A 24,411-nucleotide genomic window follows, 5' to 3' on the forward strand; every position below is an offset into this window, starting at 1 on the left:
ACATGCAGAGTGGGTCAAGGCCTCCTGACTGACTGCCTAGCAGGTGCCCCACAGAGCCACACTTCCTAGGCTGGCTGGTCTGAACTTAAGTTTATTTCACTAAGCCATGGGGTGAGATACTGAAATGGAGCTCTTCCCAGCCTCCAAGCGGGGAGGCCTCAGAGGCCACTTTGTCTCCAGCCCCTTGAGCCCTTCTTAGGCCCACATCCGAAAGAGGAGAAGCAGTGTGTGCCCAGGGGTGTGTGGAAAGGCACTTTTGAAAACATCCCAGTTTAACGTGGTAAAGCTAAACAGATGCTAGGGACCCGGCAAATTCGCTAAGAGCACAGGAGGTGTTAGTAGGTAAAAATCATGTCCTTGGTATAACCCAGCTGCTCCAGGTTCGGGTGAGCGGCTGTCTGGATCAGGGGGGGTGGGCCACACACCAGGATGAGCGTGGACTTCCCAGGAGGAGGGAGGTGCTCCTTGATCATGTCGGCAGTAACAAAGCCCGAGCTGTACTTCCAGCCTGAAACAAAGCAGAGGCAGAAGAGCTGTGGGTGCCAGGTGGAGCTCCTGACCCCAGGCCTCCCCCTAGGCCAGGGAGGAGGTGGCCAGGCTGCTCTACAAAGGCTCAGAAGTCTGTACTTCTGTTCTCCACAGAAAGCCTGAGAAGTAGAGGATATGGGGGTGAGGGCCCCCTGCAGGCTCACTGCTGGGCCCCCGTGGTCCGCTGGTGCCTGCCTGCTGTTAGCATTGATGAGGATGGAGAACTCCACCGTGAGGTGTGCCAGGGTGTGGTGTGAATCCACACGGTGCGCTGGCGTTGTCCAGCTCTGTGTGGTGCGGTGTTTGTGGAACTGCTCAGTCTGGAGGTACCCTCTGCTGAGCAGAGAGCTGTGTGACAAGACGGGCACAGCGGGGTGCAGTGTGGGAGTGGTTGCTGGGGTGCTGGCTGACGCTGCAGCAGCTGTTGGGGACTCAGCACGTGAAGGCTACTGTCCAGGTGAGGGGGCTGGTGGCCGTGAGCAGAGGCGTGAATGGTGAAGGGGTGAGAGCCCATATTAGATGCAACGTGTGTGATGGCCGTGAGGGGTGAGTGTTCAGGGTGGCTCAGGGTCCCTCGTGATGTTCCGTGCAGGGTGTAGAGTGCTGCTGAGACAGGCGATATTGGACACCTGGCCTTGACTGTCCTTATAAGCAGGTCATCCCAAATCCTCTCTCCCCCAAACTCTCGCATTTCCCATCTGAGGCCAGAGCCCAAGGCCCTACCCCCAAGTCCAGTCCTAAAAAACAAAACAAAAAACAGAGACTTGTCCTGGAGGTGGTCAGGGGTCGGAGCTGACCCGTGATGGGTGAGGGCGATGGGGATCATACCCACAGGTGGCCTGTCCAGGGTGTACCACAGGTGGAACTGGTCTGAGTGAATCTTGGCAATTTCTTCAAGCTCCTTTCTCACCAAGATATCCTGCTCTGTCTAGAAAAGAAGCAACATTAGAAAATCCCATCCAGGGACGTTCTGTTGTTCTCCAAATTGGTAAGCACATCCCACTACCCCAGCCTGAGTGCAGTAGACTCTCGGCAAATAAGAGTTGTGCAGCTGCTCCTGCAGGTCTTGTGGATGGACTTGGTGGGAGGACTTAGTGGGAGGATGTACATTCCCACAGAGCTGCAGTGACTGCCTCCAGCCAGAAGGACAACTGGGCTCTGCTGGAGTGGCTTCACTCAGAGCTCCCAGCCCCACCTCCTGCACCCACGCTGAGCTCCAGGCATGGCAAACCCAGATGGAACAAGCTCATTGCAGACCCTGGATCTCCTGCAAGGAATGCAGTAGAACAGCACTGGAGATCTGACGGAAAGGAAAACAGGCTGGAACCTCATTTGGGGTAAAGGGAGCCACAGCCAAAAATACTTGTCACAGGCTCAGAGATCACAGAATACCTGGGTCTTAAAATTTCATGATTCTTTTCCCAGTAATTCCACTTCTGGGATTCTGTTTAAGAAAATAATCTAAAGGAATCAAGCCTAGGCAGTTATTCATCACCATATCATTTATAACTGAAAACCTAAAACAACCTGGATGTAGGAGATATAGAAGATCTAGTAAATTATAGTCAGACTAGGGAGAAAATATTTATACAACATTTAAATGACAAGAAAATGGTGATGGTGAGTGAAAAACTATTATAGATATATATTTGCAAAGATATAGCATGTATAGAAAAAAGACAAAAAATAAGTATATTCTTTGTATTTTCCAAAATTTCCACTGAGGGCATTTATGATTTTATATTCAGAAAAACATAAACATGTATTAAGGAAGAAAGGAAAGCTCAGTACTCAGGCTTGGCTGGAAAGACACAGAAGAGTTGAACAAAAACAAGCGAAGAGCAGGCCTGGATTGGGCGCCGCCAATGGGGGAGGCATGAAGGAATGAAAGCAGGGCCCCAGCTCAGCGAACATTCCATCCTACAGGCCCCCACCCCCGGGCAAGCTCAGGGCTGACTCGGCAGAACTGACCTGGTTGGCAAAGATGAGGGACATCTTGGTCCTGTCCCTGGGGTTCTTGGTGATGTGGCGAATGAGCTGCAGCATGGGCGTGATGCCTGGAACACAGTGGGCGGGCAGGCCAGCCTTCTCCCTGTCCCTGAAGCCCCCAGTCCCTGGCCTACAGCAGCTCCATAGTTTTCTTTGGTCCCAATTATGCTTTTCTCACTTCTGTCCCCAAAACTCAAAGTGGGGAACAGCCCTTCGTTTTGGTTTTCCTTTCTAATGCAACAGCAAGTCAGAAGCCCTTTCTCATGTTCACAGGGCAAGATGGAAAGGACATTTTGAGCTCTTTGGTGTCATTCATAAAACAGAATTAATGACAAGTGAATGTAATCATTTTAAAAGTGCCCACTATGGAGCCTGGCACACCGTTTGTCTCCTTCAGGGTTTGTTCTCTTCTTTCAGGCGTTCATTTTCAAGGGACGGGGAGCGTCAGGCTGGAACTGGATCCAGGAGCTCTTGGGAGACCGTGAGCAAGCCTGCCCAGCCTGGCCCCCCAGCCTGACATGGGAGGCTCCCCGTGACTCCCCGGCAGCCACCATACAGTTAGGGAGAGCCAGGCACACAGGGTCCATTTCAAGACCTGTCACTGGTCCATTGTTCCTACTCACTACAGCCAGGAGGAGGAATCTCTCACGTCATCCCTTCTGGGATCAAATAACTCCCAAGGCAGAACAGTCTCAGCACTCACCCTTTGGATGAAGTTCCCGGAAGCCTCTTACCTGTGCCCCCAGCAATCATCCCCAGGTGATGGACCAGTTTTTTTTCAGCCTTGCTTGTTTTGTCTGGTCTGACTGTGAGATTCCCTGGAAACACAGAGAATGTTTCTGACTTGTGCAGCTCCTGCCTGAGAGGCTGCAGAAGGCCACTGACATTCCCTGGGACTGGCAGGAGGCAAGTCCACTGATGGGATTGTCTGCACCATCTTAAGCGAGAGACGTGGGCCAGGGCAGCCTGCTAGGACAGCCCTGGTGCACCAGGAATAAAGCCTGGGCCGCCTCAGGGAATCGCTGGGCCTTTTCTTCTGAGGAAAAGAGAGAAGCCGATGTTAACATGGAGCCTGAAAGAGCATGTGCACCCACAGCAGGGAGTCAGTGAGTAAATGGTGAACATGCGAGTGAAGGAGTGAGCAGGGCTCCATCCATCCTTCAGTCTTAGCAGGCACCTTTTATGCAGCAGGCACGTGCTGGCAGTAACAGGGGCACGGGCACACCAAATCATTTCCCTACTTTAGTGCAGCTTACAGACTCGTGCATGGTTGATAGGCGTAGTTATAATTGTGTGTGAATGAATGTATGAAGACTTTAAGGACAAGCCCACGTGACTCAAATCTGAGGAGTATTCTAGAACAATGGAACCACTGCAGGAATCTTGTTCCTCCCAGCTGGGAGCTCAGTGTGAACCCCCCAATACCTGGCCCATGGTAGAACAGGCGCCCATTTGGCCCTCGAAAAAGGATGGTGTCCCCAATTTTCATGTTCTCCAGGTACTGAGTCATCTTCCCCCCTTCAGGATAATGGGGGTGTACATTTTTTAAGTAGATCTGAAAAACAAGGCAGCAGTTTTCATGCCCCAAGGCCACACTTAGAAAATGCATTTTGCCACTGGAAGCTGTTCAGAGAGAAGGCTCTGCCCTCACAGTTGCTGTAAAAGCAATCCCTGAAGACACCACAGGTTAGCCGTTCAGCTTCAGCCGTAACAGCTTCACTGTTAATGACACTGCTGGAAAGCCCTGTCCAGGGCATGTGTCCCCTCAGAGAAAAAGCACTGCCCCGCCACCCCACCACCCTCAATAGGTTGGAAGCACGAGGCAGCTGGACAGAGGTGGGCATCATTTACCTTTATAATTAAGTCCACAAAGCCTCGGTCATCATCACTGGAGACAGGCGTGTAAGCCCTGACCACCAAATCATTTTCAATTCTGGCCAAGAGATGGACATAGTTACCTACAGAAAAGGCATCAAATGTGAAGTCTGAGCATGGCCAGCCTAGATAGGGCCCAGAAATCCCATACAGGACTGAGTTCCACTGAGGGGGCCAAATACTGCAGCAGGATGTAGGGGGAGGGGACAAGCAAGGAAGGAGCCACGTCCAGGATGCCTGGACCCTAGGTCTGCCCTCAACACTCCCTGTGCTGCCCTGGGCAAGTCATTTCACTCCTCTGGGTTTTGGCCTTGTCATCTACAAAATGGGGATGATATACCTGTCTAGCTATGATCGTAATGTAAGTGCTTTGTAGAACAGCAAGAGCTAATTAACACACTGGCACACTAGAAAAAAAAAATTTTTCCTTGGGGCCACAGTGTTTTATTACAAAAATAGAATAAAAACTTATTTGGTATTGTTTTCTGTGCATGACTTACATGCAACTTGAAAAATAGCTCTCCTGACTCCCAAGGTGAAGAGACGCCTGAGTTACATAAGGCTTCAGAGGCCGCAGGCTCAAAACTAGCTTGAGTTAAATAAAACTCACATGGCAGTTAATGTGTTAAAAGTGGAAGGTAAGCATTAAAAACCATAGAAAAGACTATTTCCCTTTTCAAGAAAAATATGTCGCCTTCACGAACTCATTTCTTCGTAAACTGAGTGTATCACTGGGATCTGTGAATAAATTACAGCTGTCCCATCTGTGTCCTGGGGCCAAGCACAGAGCAGGCCTGGCCTCCCTGACACTGCAGGGCCTCAGGACTTGGATAGGCAGGGACCACATGAGGCAACAGCACTGTGTCTTCCTGGCCTATGGCTCTGCTGAGGAGCAGCACTGAAGTTTTCAACCATGTAATTCTGCCCCTCCAGGGTAGAATTCAATAGACCCGGTGTGGCCAGAGACCTGTGGATCATGGCTACATGCCGGTGTCAGATGAGAGCTGGGCAGCTCAGGCTTCTGTTGGGTCTAAGGTGGGAGACTTAAATGACAAAGGCAATTAGTGGTGAGGGCAGGAGCTGCAATCAAGAGATGCTAAGAGCTAGGGGCAAGAGAAAGCTCTGTGCCAGTTTCTGAGGCTGTAGATACTAAGCACGCAAAGGAAACTAGTCAAGAGATGAAGGAAGATGGAACAGATGCAGATAGGAACATAGGCGGATGGGGGGAGAAGAGAAGGAGGAAAAGGAGATAGAGTGGGCACTACAGGGGCTGCTCCTTGAAGTTGCTTCAAAAGCATGAGCCAAAATCTTTAGGAGGCCCTGAAGCCTGAGGTGCAAACACTCCAGGGCTGAGAAAGAACAGGCTCAGTAACTCTGGCCGTGGCCCACGTGGGCACCAAGAACACTATAAAATAAATGACTAAGGCAGCTTCCTTCTGAGAACCAACCTGAAACTGGAAACGCCAAAAGGCTCTTTCAGATGCAGCCAACCTGGGCCTGGCCTGGCCGCGTCTCCAGAGAAAATGGGGCTCTCCTGGCTGTTCCCTCAGACCCACTCTCCACCCAGCTTCACTTCAGCAGAGCTGGGAAGCATCAGCAATCTCTGAGCCCTCCTAGCAGACCCTCCCAGAAGAGAAGCCTCTATGTTATCTTGTCCCACTAACTTTCCACTGCCTACACCAGGGCTGAGGAGGGAAGGGGTGTCAAGGCAGTTTCTGAGAAATTTTATTTCTCAATGTTTTTCATTCTTTCAGGCTTCCTGCCAACAGGACTGGCCTGAAAGGCCAGGCAGAGGGCTGGAGGGCAGCAGGACACTGAGCTCTCATGTGCAGAGAGGGCGCAAGGGAGCAGCTCAGGGCCCCACTGGGGCTTAGTGTGTAATTTTATCACCTGATAGGGTTGAGGTCAAGGTTTTGTCTTGTGCATATAAGACACATAGGCCAGGGGTTAGGATCTGCACCAGGCAGGCAAGCAACACTAGTGGTTTGTACAAAGCTGCTCTGGATCCGTGGGCCTGGCAGAGTTCTCCATCTCAGCTGTCTAGTGTCTTGTGCTGGTAGGGACTAGAACTGTGATAACTCAGAACTCCATGTCCCTCCTTACGTGGGTCTGAGGCCCCTGCAGAGAATCCAAGTGATGGTGAAATGATAGGGGGCACCTGACTCACTCCTGCCTGCCCACACATTCTGGACCTTTCTCCTGTCAGGGAACAACAGTTCCTCTCATCCCTCCCATGGCACAGCTCCTTGCAGTCTCTGAATTTTCACATCTACCACTCACTTTATCCTAAAACAACCCAAGTGAGGCAGGCAGGCAGGCCTGGGAAATCCTGTTTCACAGACTGAGGCTCAGAGAAGTTGAGGGACTTGCCTAAGTTGCAAGGAGCTCTCCGTGAGATCTTAGACATTCTGACTCTAGGCTCACTTTTGTGTCAGCCCAAATGGAACAATGAAGAAAGGGAATGTATTGCCCCAAGTCCGTCTACCTATCCCTTAAGCTCTTATGGCTCAGGAAGAGTATCAGGGCACCTGCCACACCTCAGAAGGCTGGAAACCTGATTCTGATAGGAGCAGAGTGCCTAGCCCCGAAAGGCACCCCAGTCCTGGTGATAACACCAAACCCTACTCACCTACAGGAAGCCCTAAGACATGGTCCGGCGAGGGCAGTCCAAAGCGGAACCTCCGGGTATTGTGGCTGATTTGCTAATAAAACAAAACAGGCTTTGTCAGCTTTCTAGCAGCCTTGCTGGACAGTGAGATGCCTGAGAAAGGAGCTCTACTGGGCATTCTCCCAGCACACACATACACAAGGGCAGTGGAACAAACTCACAGCCATGAGAGGACAGGCTGCTCTGCCTTCCCAGCCATCATCCCCCCAGCCCGCTCTGGTTCTTTCACCCACCAGGGCTGACCCATTACCTCTTTCTCAATCAAGGGCAGTGGGTACTTGGCTTCAGGGTCCTGTAAGGTGATAAGATCTTTCCTCCTCCAGTTCCTGCTCTTCAGGGCCATCAGGAGCACTGTGACCCCAATGGCAGTAATGGCCAGGAGCAGGGATGGATCCTAGCAGACAAGGTGAGCACAGCACCTTAAGTCTTGCCACCTTGGGCCGGGCAGCTCTCAGGCACAGCATACCCTCCCCACACCAAAGGCACAGAAGCTGGGAAAACAGGCAGAGGGAAAGGTCTCCACGCAGAAGGCAGGCTGGGCTTGTGGAGGACCAGAAAGTAGGAAGGGGTCAGCTGTAGGTCGCACAGGCAGGATGTTTCAGACTCCCTGGACCAGGCTGGGCACATGGTCTCAGATGCTCATGTCACCAGGCCCCTCCTGCCCATCTGCCTTTATCCTGGCTACACAAGGTGCAAACGTTGGGATTCCCCTCCTTGAGGTGGAGGAGGGTAGGGCATTACTTCTAACACCATCGGGAATAAAAAATCTCCAGCGCTTAAGGACAGAACTTGGGGTGATTAGCCCTAACTAGGGGGCCTGGGGACTCACCAACACCCTCCAGGGCAAGCGAAGGAGACCTGGGTACTTACCTGCCAGAAGCTGGGCCAGCCTCCCCGCATCCGTCCCCAACTCTGCCACCCACCCCACAAGGGGTGCTCATCTCCCAACCCAAGACAGACCAGGGAAAGGTGCGCTGGGCCGTCTTCTCCCGCGGGGCCAGACTCCACCGCGCCTCCCCCGGAACGGGCGCCGGCCAGGCCCAGGGCCCGCCCCGCTCCCCGCCCCTCGCGGTCGGGCGGGCGGACACCGCTCCCCGGCCTCTCCCCCGCCTCCCCTGCCGGCCTCCGGCTTCTTCCCATCCGGCGTCCGCCCCGGTTGAACCCACCCGGAGTGAGATGCCCAACATGTCGCCGAACCGGGCTGGCTGGGGCCCGCCGGCGCGTGGGGCCGCCCTGCAGCTCCGCCTGGCGGACGGGAACCGGCGGAGCCGGAGACGCGAGGGCGGGACCCGCAGGCTGGGGACGCGGCAGCGGCCGCCACCTCGGCGACTGGCTCCCCTCCGAGAGGGCCGGGCCGGAAGGTTCCTTCTCGCGTGACTCTGGCTCCGGGCCAGCCCTGCCCCCAGGGCCGCGCGGAGTACCTGGGCTTCCGTGGCCGGCCGGTGGCTTTCCGCCGCCTGAATCATTACGGGCACACTCAAAGTGACTGAGGACTCCGCCGCTTGTTCAGTCGCGGCAAGGCTGGAGGAAGGGGATGCTGGAAAAGCAAATGGGAATTCAGGCCACGCGAAGAACACATAAATATATTCATTCATTCAACACGTCTCAAAAGCTCCTCCTATTCTGAGCCTGGTCCAGGGCCAGGTGTTCGCAGAGTGGGGCTGAAGTGGGCTATAATTGAGTTGAAGACACTTATACAAAGAGCTCATTCAGTTCATTTTTTCACTAATTAGATAGAGGTAACAGGAGCCAGACCCTGACGGATGGGAGGCAGAATGACAGGCGCGACAGTTACAGAGGTTCTTAACAGCGAGTTTCAGAACCTTGGCATCCCCTCCCACCCTGCCTCCTGGGCTTCCACAACCTAGAGAAGTCAAGAAAGAGATCCCCACCTGTTTTAGTTTGCTACGGTGGCTGTAACAAAGTGCCACAAACACAGGCTTAAACAATAGAAATTAATTGTCTCACAGGCCTGCAAGTCCAAAAGCAAGATGTGGGCAGGCTTGGTTCCTTCTGAGGGCTGTGACGGAAGGATCTGCTCCATGCCTCTCCTCTGTTTGTAGGTGGCATCTTGTCCCTATGTGTCTTCACATTGTCTTCCCTCTACGTGTGTCCCTGTGTCTAAATTTCCCCCTTTTATAAAGACATCAGTCATACTGAATTGGGGTCCATCCGAATGACTTCATTTTAACTTGATTACTTCTGTAAAGACCCTATCTCCAAATAAGGTCACAATCTGAGGTGCTGAGAGTTAGGACTTCAACATAGGAATTTGAAGGGGGAAACAATAACCCATAACACCATACCAACCCCCACTTCCAAAACACATACCAGCAAGCCCACAAACCAGGCACATGTAGTGGGGCCACCCCCCTGTCCCCGCCCCATTACCGGTAGGTACCTGGATATCATTATCAGATATCTTAATTTTTGACAACCTAATAAGTGTAAAATGATGTCTCATGAACCTAATTTTCATTACCTCATAAATGCTGATGAGATTGAACATCTTTCACATGTTTATTTCCAATGGAGTTTCCTTTTTGGAAAAAATAATGCCTGATCATGATTTTTGTCCATTTTTCTAATGAGTTGTCTTTTTCTTACTGATTTTTAGGAGTCATATATATATATGTGTGTGTGTGTGTGTGTGTTAGATACCACTCCTTTGCCAGTTATATGAGTTGCAAATGTTTTCTCCCAATTGGTAACTTTCTTTTTCTTTCTTTCTTTTCTTCTCTTTCTTTTTTGTGATGTCTTCTGATGAATAGAACTTTGTAATTGCAATGTAGTCAAATGTATCAAACTTCAATCTTTTGCCTTTATGGTTAGTGCTTTTTGTGACTTGTGTGTTTCTTCTACCCAAGCTCATAAAGATAGTCTATATATTCTCCAACAAAATTTAAACTTTTTCCTTTCATATTTAAATTTTTCAACCACTTGGAACTGATTTCTGTGTATGACATGAGACAGGGATGCAATGTAACTTCTTCAATGCCACCCCTCTCATGTGTCACTTTTCATATATTAATAACTGTGAGTCTGGTTCTGGCCTCCCTGTTCTCTTACACTGATCTAGTTGCCCAACCCTGTGGCAATACCACACTGTTCTAGTTACAATTGTTTATAACAAACGTTTATATCTTTCACTATTATACATTCTTCAGATATCAGCTATCACTTAGTGATGACTGCTGCAATCCCCCAATTTAAGTATGTGTACACATCCCATTCCATCCATAGCTTGTACTTTAGTTTGTAATTATACATCTTGAACAGTATATTATTAAATGACTGACTCTCACACTAGTATGAAGTTCCATTATGGCAGAGACCTTGTTTCTCCAAGGCTTTAGCACAGTGAATATCACATAGACAATAGTCAATAAATATTCAATGAATAAATGAATGCATGCATCTCTGCCCTGCAACATTTAGCACTCATGGTAGATGCTATACTAATACATCATCTGTGGGAGAGGAACCGTCCTCTCTGTCAGCACTCTGTCAACCTAAAGGAAGAAGCTGAGGCACAAAATGTAATTTTAAAGAGCTTACTTGAGCCAAAGTGAGGACAGCTGCCTGTGAAACATGTACAAGCTGCCCTGGGAAGTGCTCCATTCAGCCTTAGTTACAAGCAAGTTTCTAAAGGCAAAAAGGAGTAAGGAGTGGGCTGATACGAAGTTGTTTGACAGGAATTCTCACTGATTTACAGAAATAACATTGATTAGTGATTAGTTATACGTTGTTAAACTACTGGGTATGAGTTATGGTGTCCAGTGTACAGCACTGTTAGATTAATTTTATGACTACTTGGCCCCAGTCAGTCTAAAGCCCACTTAGCAAGTGGATTTAGGAGGCGATTACTTAGTTCAGGGATGGGGAACATTTTCATGTTGGAAGGCCGAATTTAATTTGGCTGTAATCAAATAAGGCTGCATTCGAGAAATTTAAATTAATAGATATAGCATACTTAAAAATGTACATTATTTTGTAAAAATCTACTACGTACTTAATAATTTCATAAAATGAAAACTATTTGTTAATTTTAAAGTTTAACCTTTTAATGACTTTGTTGTGTCTACTTTTTGTTGGAATGCATTTGAATATTTGGTTGCAGCATGGAGGTCCACATTTTCAGTTCATCCTCTAGATGGTTATCAGTCATTTGTGACCTTAAAGGCATCTTGATTTGGGTTAGGTAGGAGAATGTAGATTCACAGCAGTAAGTGGTTGAAAAGCAAGAAAGCACTTTCCAGGCATGTTGCCGAAGGCGTGGGTATTCTACTGCATTTTTCCATAATATTTCAATTGGATCTGTGTTAGCATCAAACACAGAATGACTTTAAAATGTCATCTACTGAGAGCTCAATCAATTTCATCTGCAGTTCTTTAGATATTCTTGGCGATATCAACTGAGGCTGAAATGCTAATTTGAGTGTGATATGATTCTCAAAGTCAGTGAAGCTTTCATTGTATTCTCCATTTAATGGTCTATAACAGCTGTGTATTCTTCAAATGATTCATATATAACATCCTGCTCATCAATGGCCTTTGCTAACTGGGGAATATATTCATCCGAAATTTCCTTTTGAAGTGTTTTGAGAAAAGATAGCTTTTTTCAAAATGCTTGGATTTTTTTTGCCACATATCATATATAGACTTAGTTTTACCTTGCAAAGAAATATTCAGGTCATTTTGATTTGACATGATATCACACAGAAATGCTGCCTTGCTGTAGAAATTTTCTTTCAATAATTCACATTGCTGATTCTGTTCTTCATAAAGTTTAACTGTTCTCACAGAGATAAAATTTTGGCTAACACCTGTCCCTGCAATAGCCAACGCACTTTAGCAAAGACATACTGAATACCTCATCATTCAACTTTAGCATATTATGAAGCTGACGATGCCATGTTGCATTTGCATGGGTATATTAATAGTTAATAATACTTATAACTTACAACTTGTTGCAAAGTGTCACTTAAAATAGCAGCTTTAGCACAGAGATTTTGCTGATGCAAGATATTATACAATGAAAAGAAATGAGAACCTTTGGATCTCTTAATACTTTTTTATCTGTGCAATAAACCCTTCATGTTATCCTCTCATGGAAGGTGTGCTGTCTGTACATACACTCACTACGTTTACCAAATTCAGTCCAACTTCATGATATTTATCATGAAAGTTGAAGATATCTTTTCCCCATGTCCTGTTTGCAAGAATGCCCAAAGCAAGTAACTCTTCATAGCAAAGCAAATCTTATGTTATGACCCAAATGAAGTATAAAACCTGTGCTAAGTCAGTGGTACCAGTTGTTTCATCCAAAATGATTGAATAATATATATTTTCCTTTTGAAGTATTGCATGAAGTTGTTAAGTTGAAGGCTAATTCATGCTGCTGATCAGTTATGGCTCTTCTTGAAAGAGGCAATTGTTTGTACTTTGAAATGTCATCAGGCTCTAAGTATCATACAACTTCGACAATGCATTCTTTCACAATTTCTACATCACTGAATGGTTTCCCTTTTTTTCCCCAAGTATATAAGCTACTTTATACGTTGCTTCAGTGGCATTATTTCCAGGTTTTATTGCTGCTTGAAAAAATTGTCTTTGCTTTTGCTTTTCATCTTTTAATTTCTGCAATATAACCTTTTGTGTCTGCTCCTCTAATTAAAAATATTTGTGGTCCTTATAAGTGTTATAATGCTGATGAGCACTGGATTCCTTTGATGTTGATATTACAGTATCACAACACAAGCAAATCATCTTATCTTTAGCAGAAACAAGATAATATTGCAATTCCCAATCCTCATTAAAAAATCTGTTTCCTTCCTTCAGGGTTCTCTTGGTCTTCTTTGACATGATGGGTTGTTAAGCAGACAGAATTAAAAAATACTATTCAGCTGTGCAACTATTCACAAATTCTACTTCAAACAGAAACACAGTGCACTGTTGTCAAATGCTGATAACAGACTGGCATACTCGACCCTCATAAATTCTCACCAACCAGCCTCATGTGGCAGTAGCCCGCCAGTCAGGAGGGGGAAGTTAGAACTAAATCATGAGCGTAACAGCCATCAGTTTAGCCCTTATGGCTTACTAATGTTCTAATTGTGCCAGTTGATCCGGGAGGATTATTTTGTTGAAATTTATTTTATTCTTTGGTATTTTAATAAATTATATTTATTAAATATGTTTTAACAAATTATTTTTATTTTATAAATAAAAAATATAAAAGATGAACAAAAAATGTATTAATAAAAATAAAAGGATTTGTTTTGTAAAATTTGGATTCAATCAAAAGGCCACACTTAAGAACCTAGAAGGCCACGGGTTCCCCACCCCTGACTTAGCTCAAGGGGAGAGTGAGATGTCACTCCTGTCACATTTCAACGCCTCTCTGGGCCTGGTCATTTAAAGGTGCTCCCATTCCTCAGGTAAAATTTTTTTTTGTTTCTCCACTCTGTCCTTCTTCTTTACTTAATTCGTCTCTATGAGAAATATCACCAGATGAGATGATATTTTACCTGTTTGTTTATATAGAATGAAGCTTCATAAGGACAGCAATTGCTTTATTGGTTTTAACTCTGCTGTATTCCAGGCCTAGAACAGTGCCTAGCATTTGCTACATGCTTGATAAATATTTATTGCACGAATGAGTGAATGAACAAACTTCATTCCCTCCCTTTGATTCAATCAAAAGTCTTTATGTTTGGCTTTGGAATCCAGAAGCACCTCCCCTTCTCCAGTGGCTTTCTTACTAGTTTGCCTCAACCCTCCATTCTTCCTTCACATTGTTTGGGCTCAGAAACTGATACCCCAAAACATGGCACTTTGACATTCCGGATTGAAGAAGCAGCCTCAAGGTTCATCTGACTCCCTCACCCCCACCCCATCCCGTGTCTCATCCTCTGTCCCCAAAGCACAGAGTGAAGTTGTTCTCTGAAGTTCCCTCATCTGCCAAAGATAAAATCAATTACCTCACTCCCTTCCTTGAGTTTTCATTAACTGAACTTGTATTGCAGGAAGAGAGATTGAAGTCTGTGAGAAAAGGAAAGAACTTTTATCTGAGGAATGCATGTCCTTTTAAATTATCAGGCCCAGAGAGGCACTAAAATGAGACCACAATCACATCCTACTCTGCCCTTTCAGCTATGTACTCATCTCTTGAAATTGCTTGCTATTGCCACAAGTAGCTATAAATTACCCTAATAATGTTGCACCAGACACTATAACCCACACCCTGTAGCTTAACAATGTACAGCCAATCATTAATCAATCTTATTTCTGTAAACTAATGAGAATTCCTGACAAACAACTTTGTATCAGTCAACTCTCTGTCTCCTTTTTTGCCGTTAAAAATCTGGCCTTTGTAACAAAGGCCAACAGAGCTCATATCCAAGGTTACTTGGGTCTGGTATTCTGGGCAGCTGTCCTCATTTTGGCTCAAGTAAACTCTTTCAATCATAATTTTTGCTTCAGCCTCTTCCTTTTAGATCAATATCTGTCAATAAACCCAGACATACTTTTTGTCACAAACCATTGCCTGCTCTGCAGGCCTGGCACACTTTGTCCCAAGCCATTGTATGTCCTTCAAGCCCACTAGATTTCCCCCCCAAAATCAATTACTACCTCCCTAAAATTTTAACAGAGAGAATGGCCTGGAAAAGGGAAAAAAATGTTTTCTGTCTCTTTAAAACCTCCCCACTCCTTTTGGAGAGCTAAAACCTGCATTCCTATCTCAAGCCAGAGGAGGGGCAGGGGACTGTCCTTTGTTCTGAACCAGATGGTTCAACAGGATTGTCTGGGCAGAGGTTGCCAGATCATCTTCACTGGAGATGGGATGGATCAGAATACCCTAAAGCTGAAAACGCTCCCATTAAAAGCTCTGTATTTCTGCTTACAATTAGGATGATGGCACTTTAAGACAGGAGTCTCCATCCTCCTCATTTGCCAGCAAATTAATAAATCTCTCTTTCCTTCTCCTCAACCACTTGTCCTTGTTCTTCTGATGTGGCCTCAGGGACAAGTGCCTGGCTTTTGATAACAAAATCATTCACACTTCCCCGTCTCCCTTTCCCCTAAGAAGACGGATATATAACCCATCTGTACTCCATTGTGTGGTGAGGTAATCACTCTGTGGTTCCCCCCACAACCGTGCATACTAATGTATTTGTGTGCCATTTCTCCTATTAATCTGCCTTTTGTCAGTGGAATTTTCAGTGAAACTTCAGAGGGCAAAGGGGAAGTTTTCCTTTGGCCCCTACATTATTTTCTTTCCATGGTCCCTCTGTGTTACCAGAGTGGCAGATAGCAAGCACATCCTCCTTTATTCATTTTTGGAGCAGGATAAAAGACAGGCATTTATCTGGGTTCCCAGTAATTTTGAGAGGTCAATGACTCCCCTCTCTTCTCAGAACTCCTACACGCTTTATATGTGCCTCTCACATGCTCCTGTGCTACCTGGATTTTGGCTCATCTTCTATTAATCTCCTAAAATAGACCATGAGCACGTGCCTCATAGCTCTAAATCCCTATCTTGGTAATTAGGGCCTGGCAAGAGTAGGCTCTCAGCAAGCATTTGCTGAAAAAAAAAAAAAAAAGAGTAAACCTCTGTTGTTGTCACTGTTTGAACACCTATGAAACTCCAGACCACAAGACTGAGAAAAGAAATTGTATCTAAAGAATGCAAGTCCTTTTACATTACCAGGACCAGAGAGACTTTAAAATGAGAATACAATAACGTCCTTTGAGGTATGTATTCATCTCATGAAACTGCTTGCTATTGCACAAGTAGCTATAAATTAACCTAATACTGCTGCCCTAGACATTATAACCCATACCCTATAGTTTAACAATGTGCAGCCATGGTTAACTAACTAGAAATAACTAATTCATGTTATTTCTGTAAACCAATGAGAATTCCTGACAAACAACTTTGTATCAGCCCACTACCTGTCTCCTTTTTTGCCTTTAAAAATCCACTTGTAACTGCTGCTAATTGGAGCGCATATTCAGGGCAAGTTGAATGTATGCTCCCGGGTTGTAATCCTTAACCTTGGACCAAATAAACTCTCTACTTTTGTTAATTTTCCCTCAGCTTTGAAGGAGCTCAGGGAATTTCACCCCAGAATGTGACTCCTTGGTATTTTGAATTAAAGGCTCTTAGAAATTAGCAGGCCCTTGGAAAGAGGCTTTCCCCCTCTATCTGCATAAACCAGACTGACCTGACCGATCAAAAGACCGATTGACTTCCCTTACCCTTGTGAACTAAAATAAAGTCTTAAGGCTCACTGCCCTCCCCACCACCCCACCGCACCCCTCTACCAGCTAACTGAATAGACCCCCTCGTGGCCAAAGGAATATCCTAAAACTAAATTGCCTGCCAGGAGGAGCGAGGTCAGACATGCCTCATCATGCCCCACCCTTCTTTTGGGGGGCATCCTTTGTAATCCATTAACAGGCCTAAGGGTACGCAAGACAAACCTGCAGGTCCTCAATTTACACAACAAATATATGTCTGGGTGGCTTATCTCTGATTAACAGCTTCTTGTCTTAAAACATTCCAAGCCCCTAGACAAAGCCTCCTGTCTTTAACCAATTATAAGTCAAAGCATTTTTAAACCAACCTATAACCTGTAAGCTCCCCCCCCCCCAGATGGCCCACCTTTTGGGGCCAAACCAATGTATGCCTCCCACGTATTGATTTATGACTTTACCCTAACCCCTGTCTCCCTGAAATGTATAAAACCAAACTGTAACCCAGCCACAGCGAGTCCACTTGCTCAAGACTTCTTGAGTGTGGCTCCGGGTCATGATCCTCAAATTTGGCTCAGAGTAAATCTCTTTAAAATTATTTTACAGAGTTTGGTGTTTTTTTCCGTTTACAAGATTAACTTGTAAATGATTCTCTTTGGAAATTAAGTTAACCTGAGAGACAGGTATTACCTTTAAAATGGGTTGGGCCAAGTCTGGTTGCATTTTTGATCTTCTTTCTTGCAATATATTGAGATAACAGGGAGGGAACAGGAAGTCAATTGTTCTTTTTGATGGGTCTGGTTTTATTCAGATAGAAAGAAAGGCCCTTCCATGCCTGTTGATCTCTAAGAGCCTTTAATTCAAAATATTCTTTATACCAAGTGTTAGGTTTGTTCCAGATGGGAACCCGAAAAGTATGTATAGGACAGAATGTGGTTAATGCAAAACTTAGGCTTGTAAAACAATAGCCACTGGAGTCTGGGGAGTCCCTGGCCTTTGCAGATCTAACAGACAGCAGCAGCCAGCATTTCTTCCCCATCTTCCTGATAGAGAGGAAGCCTATCCCTCCCTAGCTCTCCTGATGAGAACAATGCCAGAGCCAGAGCTGAAGGATGGATGTGACTGGGGCAGGAGCCTCAGGAGTTGGTTATTTACAAAAAAATTTATTACAAGCAACTGTTCTGGCCCACTTACTCTCTCCGATAAACCCTCCATAAAAGCCAAGTCTCTCCCCTTTTCTCTCCTGGATGCTTTTTGCCTCCACACATCTGCACCCAGATGCTCAAAATAAATAGCATTTTGCTACACATGAGGCTTCATGTGTCTCTCTCTCAGCTCCAGACCTAGCACCAAGGAGTCACATTTTGGGGTGAAATTCCCCAAGCTCCTTCACACCTCTTCCATTTAGCTGTTTATCTGTATCCTTTGCAATATCCTTTATTGTAAACCTGTAAGTAACATGCTTGTGAGTTCTGTGAGCTGCTCAAGCAAAATAATTGAATCTGAGGAGGGAGTTGTAGGAACCCCAGTTTATAGCTGGTTCTGGAGGCTGGCCTTGAGCCTGGCCTTGAGCCTGGCATCTGAGGTGGGCAGCAGTCTTAGAGACTGAGCCCTCAACCTGTGGGATCTGATGCTGCCTCCAGAGAGATGGTGTCAGAATTGATTTAAATTAAAGGACACCCCTGTTGGTGTCCTTTGGAAAATTGCTCGCTTGGTGTATGGAAGAAATTCCACAAATCTGAGGTCACAGAATTGTTGAATGAGAGAATAGGAAAAACACTTTTTTTTTTCTGTATCTCAGAATATGATTAAATATTTTGAGACAGGGAGACTCTACTGAATTACCTGGGTGGGCCTGACAAGATTACAAGCGTCTGCTGAGCTTCAGGCCACATGTGACAGTAAGCAGACTTCCAAATTAATCTGCCTTGGGGAGGTCTTGTGACTCAATGGTGATATTCGATTTCTGAGTAAAGAATCTTATTTTAAATTCCTCAAATTGTGATGTCCTGATCAATGTATAACCTGTAGGCACTAAATAGGACACTGATTTATTTTAAGATTAGCTGACTCATGAAGTTCTACTAATTGTCTTGCACATAGACATTTTTAGCCTAGATAATGTAATCTGTAGCCAGTTATTATAACTTCCATATTGTACCCTCCAGTGATAAGAGGACAACTCCAGTATGTGGAGTCCCCTGTCTTCTTTTCAACTTTCCTATAAAAATCTTTCCTGTAAAAATCTCCTTGTAGGAGATGCCTAAACACCCCCAACTCTGGGGTATGCCTTCCTGAGTTCCAGTAAACCTTTAACAGGCCAAGGGATACAGGCAGCCACTACTAGAAGCTGAAAGGCAAAGAAATGGGTTTTCTCCTCAGAGCCTTTATAAAGAACCAGTCCTGTGGACACTTTGGCTACAGCCCTGGGAAACTGATTTCATATTTCTGGCTCCTAGGATTGTAAGAGAACAAATTTTTGTTGTTTCAAGCCACTAAATTTGTAGGAATCTGTTATAGCAGCAAAAGGAAACTAGTATACTAAATAAATTATTGTTTTAGTCTCTTAGGGCTTATTTATTTATACTTGGATTTAGTTTTAAAAATGTCATGTGACTTGGATCAGCAGTTTCCCCTCTCCCGTGGCTCATTGTTTTGACTGTGGGTCTCTTTTCTAATGTGCCCTTGGCTAGCTGGTCACATCTTCAGCTCATTGTCTCTGCCAGACCACAGGAGCAGCCTACCCACTCTGTCCCTTCTTCACCCTGGATCTGGACCATCCTTTGTGCATTTTGCTAAAATGTTATCCTGAACAAAGAAGCTCAGAAGACAAATATAATTGACTGGGGTGAGCTTCATGAGAGACCACAGATGCAGCACCTAACCCATGCGAATACCCAACACTGTGATCAATGCAGAATGCTTCTTGAATCAGTGTTTCCCCGATTTTCCTCTTCAAGGATTTTAAAGTACAGTAAGTTAACTCCACCTGATCAGAATCCCCCACTGAGCACTACAGATGGGCATAAAGCAATGGCAACATTTGCTTTCTGGAATACCTTCAACCTCGGCACATGCAACAGAAGTGTGTTCATGGAAAACCTTGTACATTCCTGGCAATGTGGGGTTGACACGGGGCCTGATGGGGTAAGACTATATAAAGGCAAGAGGCTTGAGACACCTGGAATGATCAGAGTTTGCTAGAAATGGTGTGGTTGGGAAGAGTCAAAAGCACAGCTTGCAGAATCCTATTCCTGTCATTCCTCCCACACTCAGGGGAATCCTTCCTGAGCTGCTATGCCTGCAGAGATATGCCAATGATGCTAGTCAAGTTCTCCACCAATATTTACAGCAGTTGCTTCAACTCTTCCCAAACAGCATCTGTTGTGGCAGGGGCTGGGTTAGAGACTCCAGAAAGTATTGATCATGAGTTCACAGCTTGCTTGGGCTGTGGAGACAACAGGGAGTAAATGGGAAGGCAAATGCAGTTCCTAGGGGAGAGTTCCACCTGCAGGGACAGCCTGGGGCTGAGAGCCTCGACCTACAGTAGGAAAAAGGCTGGCCTCCAGGAAGGGGAGAAGGGGGAAATGTCCAGAAGAAGTAAATGAAGGAAGGCATTCCCAACTCCTGTTAAACACAACCAGGACTTTGGTTGTTCATAGACTTGCCCCAGCCTCTGCTTCCTTATCTCTTATAGGGAAAAAAGTAGGAGCTTTTCAGAAAATAGTTTTGTTTGGAAGGACAATTTCTGTTTAAAAACAAGTTTTGAAAAGCAGTAACAAGTGAAGATAGAGGAAACTGGGCTCAAGTCTCCATTCTGAGTGTCATTCTAAAGCTTCCATTTTCATAGAACTGCATTTACAAGTGCATTTACAAATGCATTTACAAAACATTAATCACAATGAAAAATATCCCTCTGAAATTGTTATAATCTTTTTACAACCACTTTAGTTTGGAGAAAGAAACTCAGATTCCATGCCTTCTCCAAAGTCACATAACTTGAACATTGCAAAGCTGGGATGCAAGCCCAGGTTTGAGTCCAGCCTAGTGTTTTTCCCTTACCCACTGCAACCTGTGAGGCAGTTAATGCACAAACAACATTTTGCTTTTGATGCCACATAAACTTAAGCTCAATTCCTGATTTCAAATGGAAAGAAGCTCCCCGTTTTCAGCTGGCAAATCTGAGGGCCAGAGGTGTTTGATGATGCTATGGAGGAAGGGCCGTGATTGGGGCATTTGTATTGAGCTGTCAGCCTTGCACAACTGCAGTTTGATTAAAAGCAAGTAGAAGAGAATTCAGAAGGTATACAAATTCAGGAAATACACCATTTTCTTTTGCCTTTTCTCCTGTTACCGTATATCATCTGCTGTGTTCCCACCTAACCAACTGTTCCCCTTCTGTCCCAGTTGTCTTCCCCTCATCTGCTCAAGAACATTGCCCCACAAATTCTTTGTCCTTTATCAATTCCTTCTACTTGATAATTCCTGTCAATATACATACGTACTGTAATTTCTGCCTTGTTAAAAAAGGCAAAATATCTTCTCTTGATTCCATTTCTGTGTTCCCAGTTATGATAAGATTCCTTCAAACAGTTGTCTATCCTTGCTGTCTCTAATTTTCCCCATCTCTTTCTCTCTTAGGTCTACTCTAAAAGAGCTTTTTCCCTTACTGTTCTTTTAAAACTACCCTTGCTGAAAACACCAGTTCCTCCACACTGCTAAATGTAATGTTATAGTCAATTCTCAGTCAGTTCTTCTTATTTCCACCCCCTGGAAGTGTTGAAATGGCCCAGGACTCAAATCTTGGGCAGCATGCAAGGCCTCGTACCTGCCGGGAGCTTCTAGTCAGTCACGGTGCCTGCTGCATGCTGGCAACAGCTGCATGCTGTTCCCTGGAAAGTGAGAGGAAAAGGAATTATTGAGACTATATGGGGTTAGGTCCAGGTGACTCTCTAACAAGCCCTGGGGTGAGAAGGAAAGCAAGCTGCTACGTGGACCACCACAATGAGAACAGTAGCCACACCATCCCACAGCCCACAAAGCTCTAGAAAACGTTCTCTCTTCTATGTGTACAGAAGATACAAAGACTTAGAAACACAAAGCAATTATCTGGCATCACACAAAGAGTGAGGCGCTCTAATGGGAACACAAGGATTTCTTGAAGCTTCCTTCCAATAGCTGTGCCTGTCAGTCATCTCACCTGCAGCAAATATCTCAGAGCCACGGGCCCCACCCCTGCTTAGCCTGCCTATCCAGAACAGCTGAAATTACTCAACAGGACACAGTCAGAGGAAAGGGCATCATTAAAAAAATTTAACTCCTTTCTACAAGAAAAACAAAATCTCTATAAAGTGACAAAACATTAGCTAGTCCAATTTTTTAAAAAAGGATTTTTAAAATATACAAAATTAGGAACTTAAAGTAGAAAACAGAAGGCATTAATTATCAGGGAATGCTTTGAACACCAAAAGGCAATGAGTAGGACAATCTGAATGGCTACTCCTAAAAAATTATAAATTATCTAAGTGGACCAAAGGAGAGATTTTTTAAATCTAAAAACCAATAACTATGAAGGAAATTAAGAAAGTTACCTTCAAGCCTTCCAGGAATAGATGTTTAGTATATGTAATTACATGACATTTATTATTACTGTTTATATATGGTGTATTATTCTCATATACATCAATATTATTCTCAAATTATGAATTATATGCAAAGCATAGAGCAATCCCCAGTTCTTTTCATGAAGAACACTGATAAAGCCTGACAAAAGCAAAAGATAAAAAGAAAACTCTAGTCCAGTGGCTTGGAGACTAGCTACAAGAGTAGCTGGAGCGGTTAAATGTCCCCTCCCTTGCATGTCGGGCTGCTCGTGGGCTCCTGAGCGGTTGGAGAGCCCTGCCAACACCAGCCCAGACACAGCCGCCACCAGAGCCTTTTGTGGACAGGGCACCAGGCTTCCAGCTCCCTTGGGGCACCTCCCAGCCTGCAGACCTGAGCTGATCAGCAGCCACTATATTGCTTCATTCTCCCCTTCCCTTTCCCTACCCAAGGCTGCCAAGAGAGACAATTTAGCCACCACCTGGAGGCATCTGCAGGGAACGGGACCTTTCCTTTTGGGGCCCTACAGCAGACTGAGGGGTATGCCGATTGTGAGCTCACTACCCGCCAGCCCTCCCAGGTGCTGCTTACCTGAACTCCAGGAGAGCAGGGCAAATCCCAAGGCAGAGAGACATCGATCCAGCTTGGGCAACCTGTGGGTGACTTGAGACCAGCACTCCTCTCCCTGGCAGGGTCAGGGATTGATCTCCAGGCCCAGGGGACAGGCCTGCTGACCAGATTCGGTACACCCAGGTCTCCATCGCATTGCCCTGGGGCACAGAAGGGATATTTGTGAACCAGCCTACTGAGGTGTGTGTGCCTTCAGGGGCAGATCAGCGTGCTCACAGGAGGGCTGTGCATCCAGCTCAGGCTGCAATCCTGGGCAGGGAACTTTCCAGTCTGCATCACAGCCAGGAAAGATCCACTGGCTTGAGGTCCTGCCTGCTGGCGGAGGCCGGGGAGAAATTGTTGAATAGGGAAGGGTGGAAAGGAGCAAGGCCTGCTCCAGACTGCAGGTCTCAGACAGCCCCAAGCCCATATGCAGGCTTTTCAGCTGAGTGGGGTGTTTCAGCCCCTCCCTGGCAGATTTACCCAGAAGCAGAGAACAGACCTTTGACCCCTGCTAACAGCATTTGTGGAGCTTGAGGGCAAGCTCACCCACCCAGCTCCACCCACACTCACTACCCCACCTGTCCCTACTGAGGTGGAGAATAAGGACACACCTGGAAGCCCCAGGGCACCACTCATCACCTGAGGCACTAGAGTGCCTCTCCAGAGGAACAAGAGCTGGTTACAGGACCCCAAAATAACACTGCAGCCTGCTCCTCCCAGCAAGTGCCACCTACTGACAGGGAAGTCATTCTGCATACCCTTTTACTGCATCTACTGACTCATCTACTAAAGCATGTGGTCGAATCCCACTCACAAACACCACCTACTAAAATCCTAGCAAACCGAATCCAGGTGCTTATCAAGAAAATAATCCATCATGACCAAGTGGGCTTCATCCCAGAGATGCAGGGATGGTTCAACATATGCAAATCCATAAATGTAATTCACCACATAAATAGAAGCAAAAACAAAGACCATATGATCCTCTCAATAGATGCATAAAAAGCATTTGACAAATCAAAGACTCAATACCCTTCACAATAGCAACAAAGAAAATAAAATACCTAGGAATATATTTAACTAAGGAGGTAAAAGACCTCTACAGGGGGAACTATGAAACACTGAGGAAGGAAATAGCAGAGGACATAAACAGGTGGAAAACCATACCATGCTCATGGGTCAGTAGAATCAACATTATTAAAATGTCTATACTACCCAAAGTGATCTACAGATTCAATGTAATCCCTATTAAAATACCAAAATCATTTTTCACAGATCTAGACAAAAATAATTCTAAGCTTCGCATGGAACCAGAGAAGACCCTGTATAGCAAAAGCAATCTTAAGCAAAAAGAACAAATTGGGAAGCATCAATTTACCAGACTTAAAGCTATACTACAAGGCTATTGTAACTAAAATAGCATGGTGCTGGCACAAGAACACAGACATAGACCAATGGAACAGAACTGAGAACCCAGATATAAAACCATCGTCATATAGCTACCTAATCTTTGACAAAGTAGACAAAAATATACACTGGGGAAAAGAATCCTTATCCAATAAATGGTGCTGGGAAAACTGGATAACCACATGTAGAGACTGAAACAGGATCCACACCTTTCACCTTTCACAAAAATCAACTAACGGTGGATAACAGACTTAAACCTAAGGCGTGAAACTATAAGAATTCTAGAAGAAAATGTTGGAAAAACTCTTATAGACATTGGCCTAGGCAAAGAATTTATGAAGGAGACCCCAAAGGCAATCACAGCAACAACAAAAATAAATAAATGGGACCTGATCAAATTAAAAAGCTCTGCACAGCCAAGGAAACTATCATGAGAGCAAACAGACAACCTACAGAATGAGAGAAAATAT

At 45.5% G+C, this 24,411-nt stretch overlaps 1 protein-coding gene across 4 annotated transcripts; it reads right to left on the reverse strand.

Annotated features, from left to right (window-relative positions):
* Window positions 1-78: 78 nt before the first annotated feature.
* Window positions 79-22,555, reverse strand: LOC123642385 (NADH-cytochrome b5 reductase 2). 4 transcript variants are annotated; one of them, XM_045557426.1, is made up of 11 exons: window positions 22,514-22,555; window positions 21,150-21,213; window positions 8,482-8,597; window positions 7,311-7,454; window positions 7,022-7,094; window positions 4,369-4,475; window positions 3,943-4,072; window positions 3,252-3,335; window positions 2,500-2,585; window positions 1,357-1,456; window positions 79-508 (listed from the first exon to the last, which is right to left on the reverse strand). In XM_045557426.1, the coding sequence occupies exons 3-11, from the start codon at window positions 8,524-8,526 to the stop codon at window positions 336-338; spliced, it is 942 nt and encodes a 313-aa protein (XP_045413382.1). In that variant the 5' UTR covers window positions 8,527-8,597; window positions 21,150-21,213; window positions 22,514-22,555; the 3' UTR covers window positions 79-335. The 4 variants fall into 4 exon arrangements, with proteins under 4 accessions (XP_045413382.1, XP_045413384.1, XP_045413383.1 ...); XM_045557429.1 differs by having other exon boundaries at window positions 377-508; window positions 1,361-1,456; XM_045557428.1 differs by lacking the exons at window positions 8,482-8,597; window positions 21,150-21,213; window positions 22,514-22,555 and adding an exon at window positions 8,227-8,475.
* Window positions 22,556-24,411: the final 1,856 nt, after the last annotated feature.

The sequence above is a fragment of the Lemur catta genome, chromosome 7 (assembly GCF_020740605.2).
Source record: "Lemur catta isolate mLemCat1 chromosome 7, mLemCat1.pri, whole genome shotgun sequence".
NCBI classification, from domain to species: Eukaryota; Metazoa; Chordata; class Mammalia; order Primates; family Lemuridae; genus Lemur; species Lemur catta.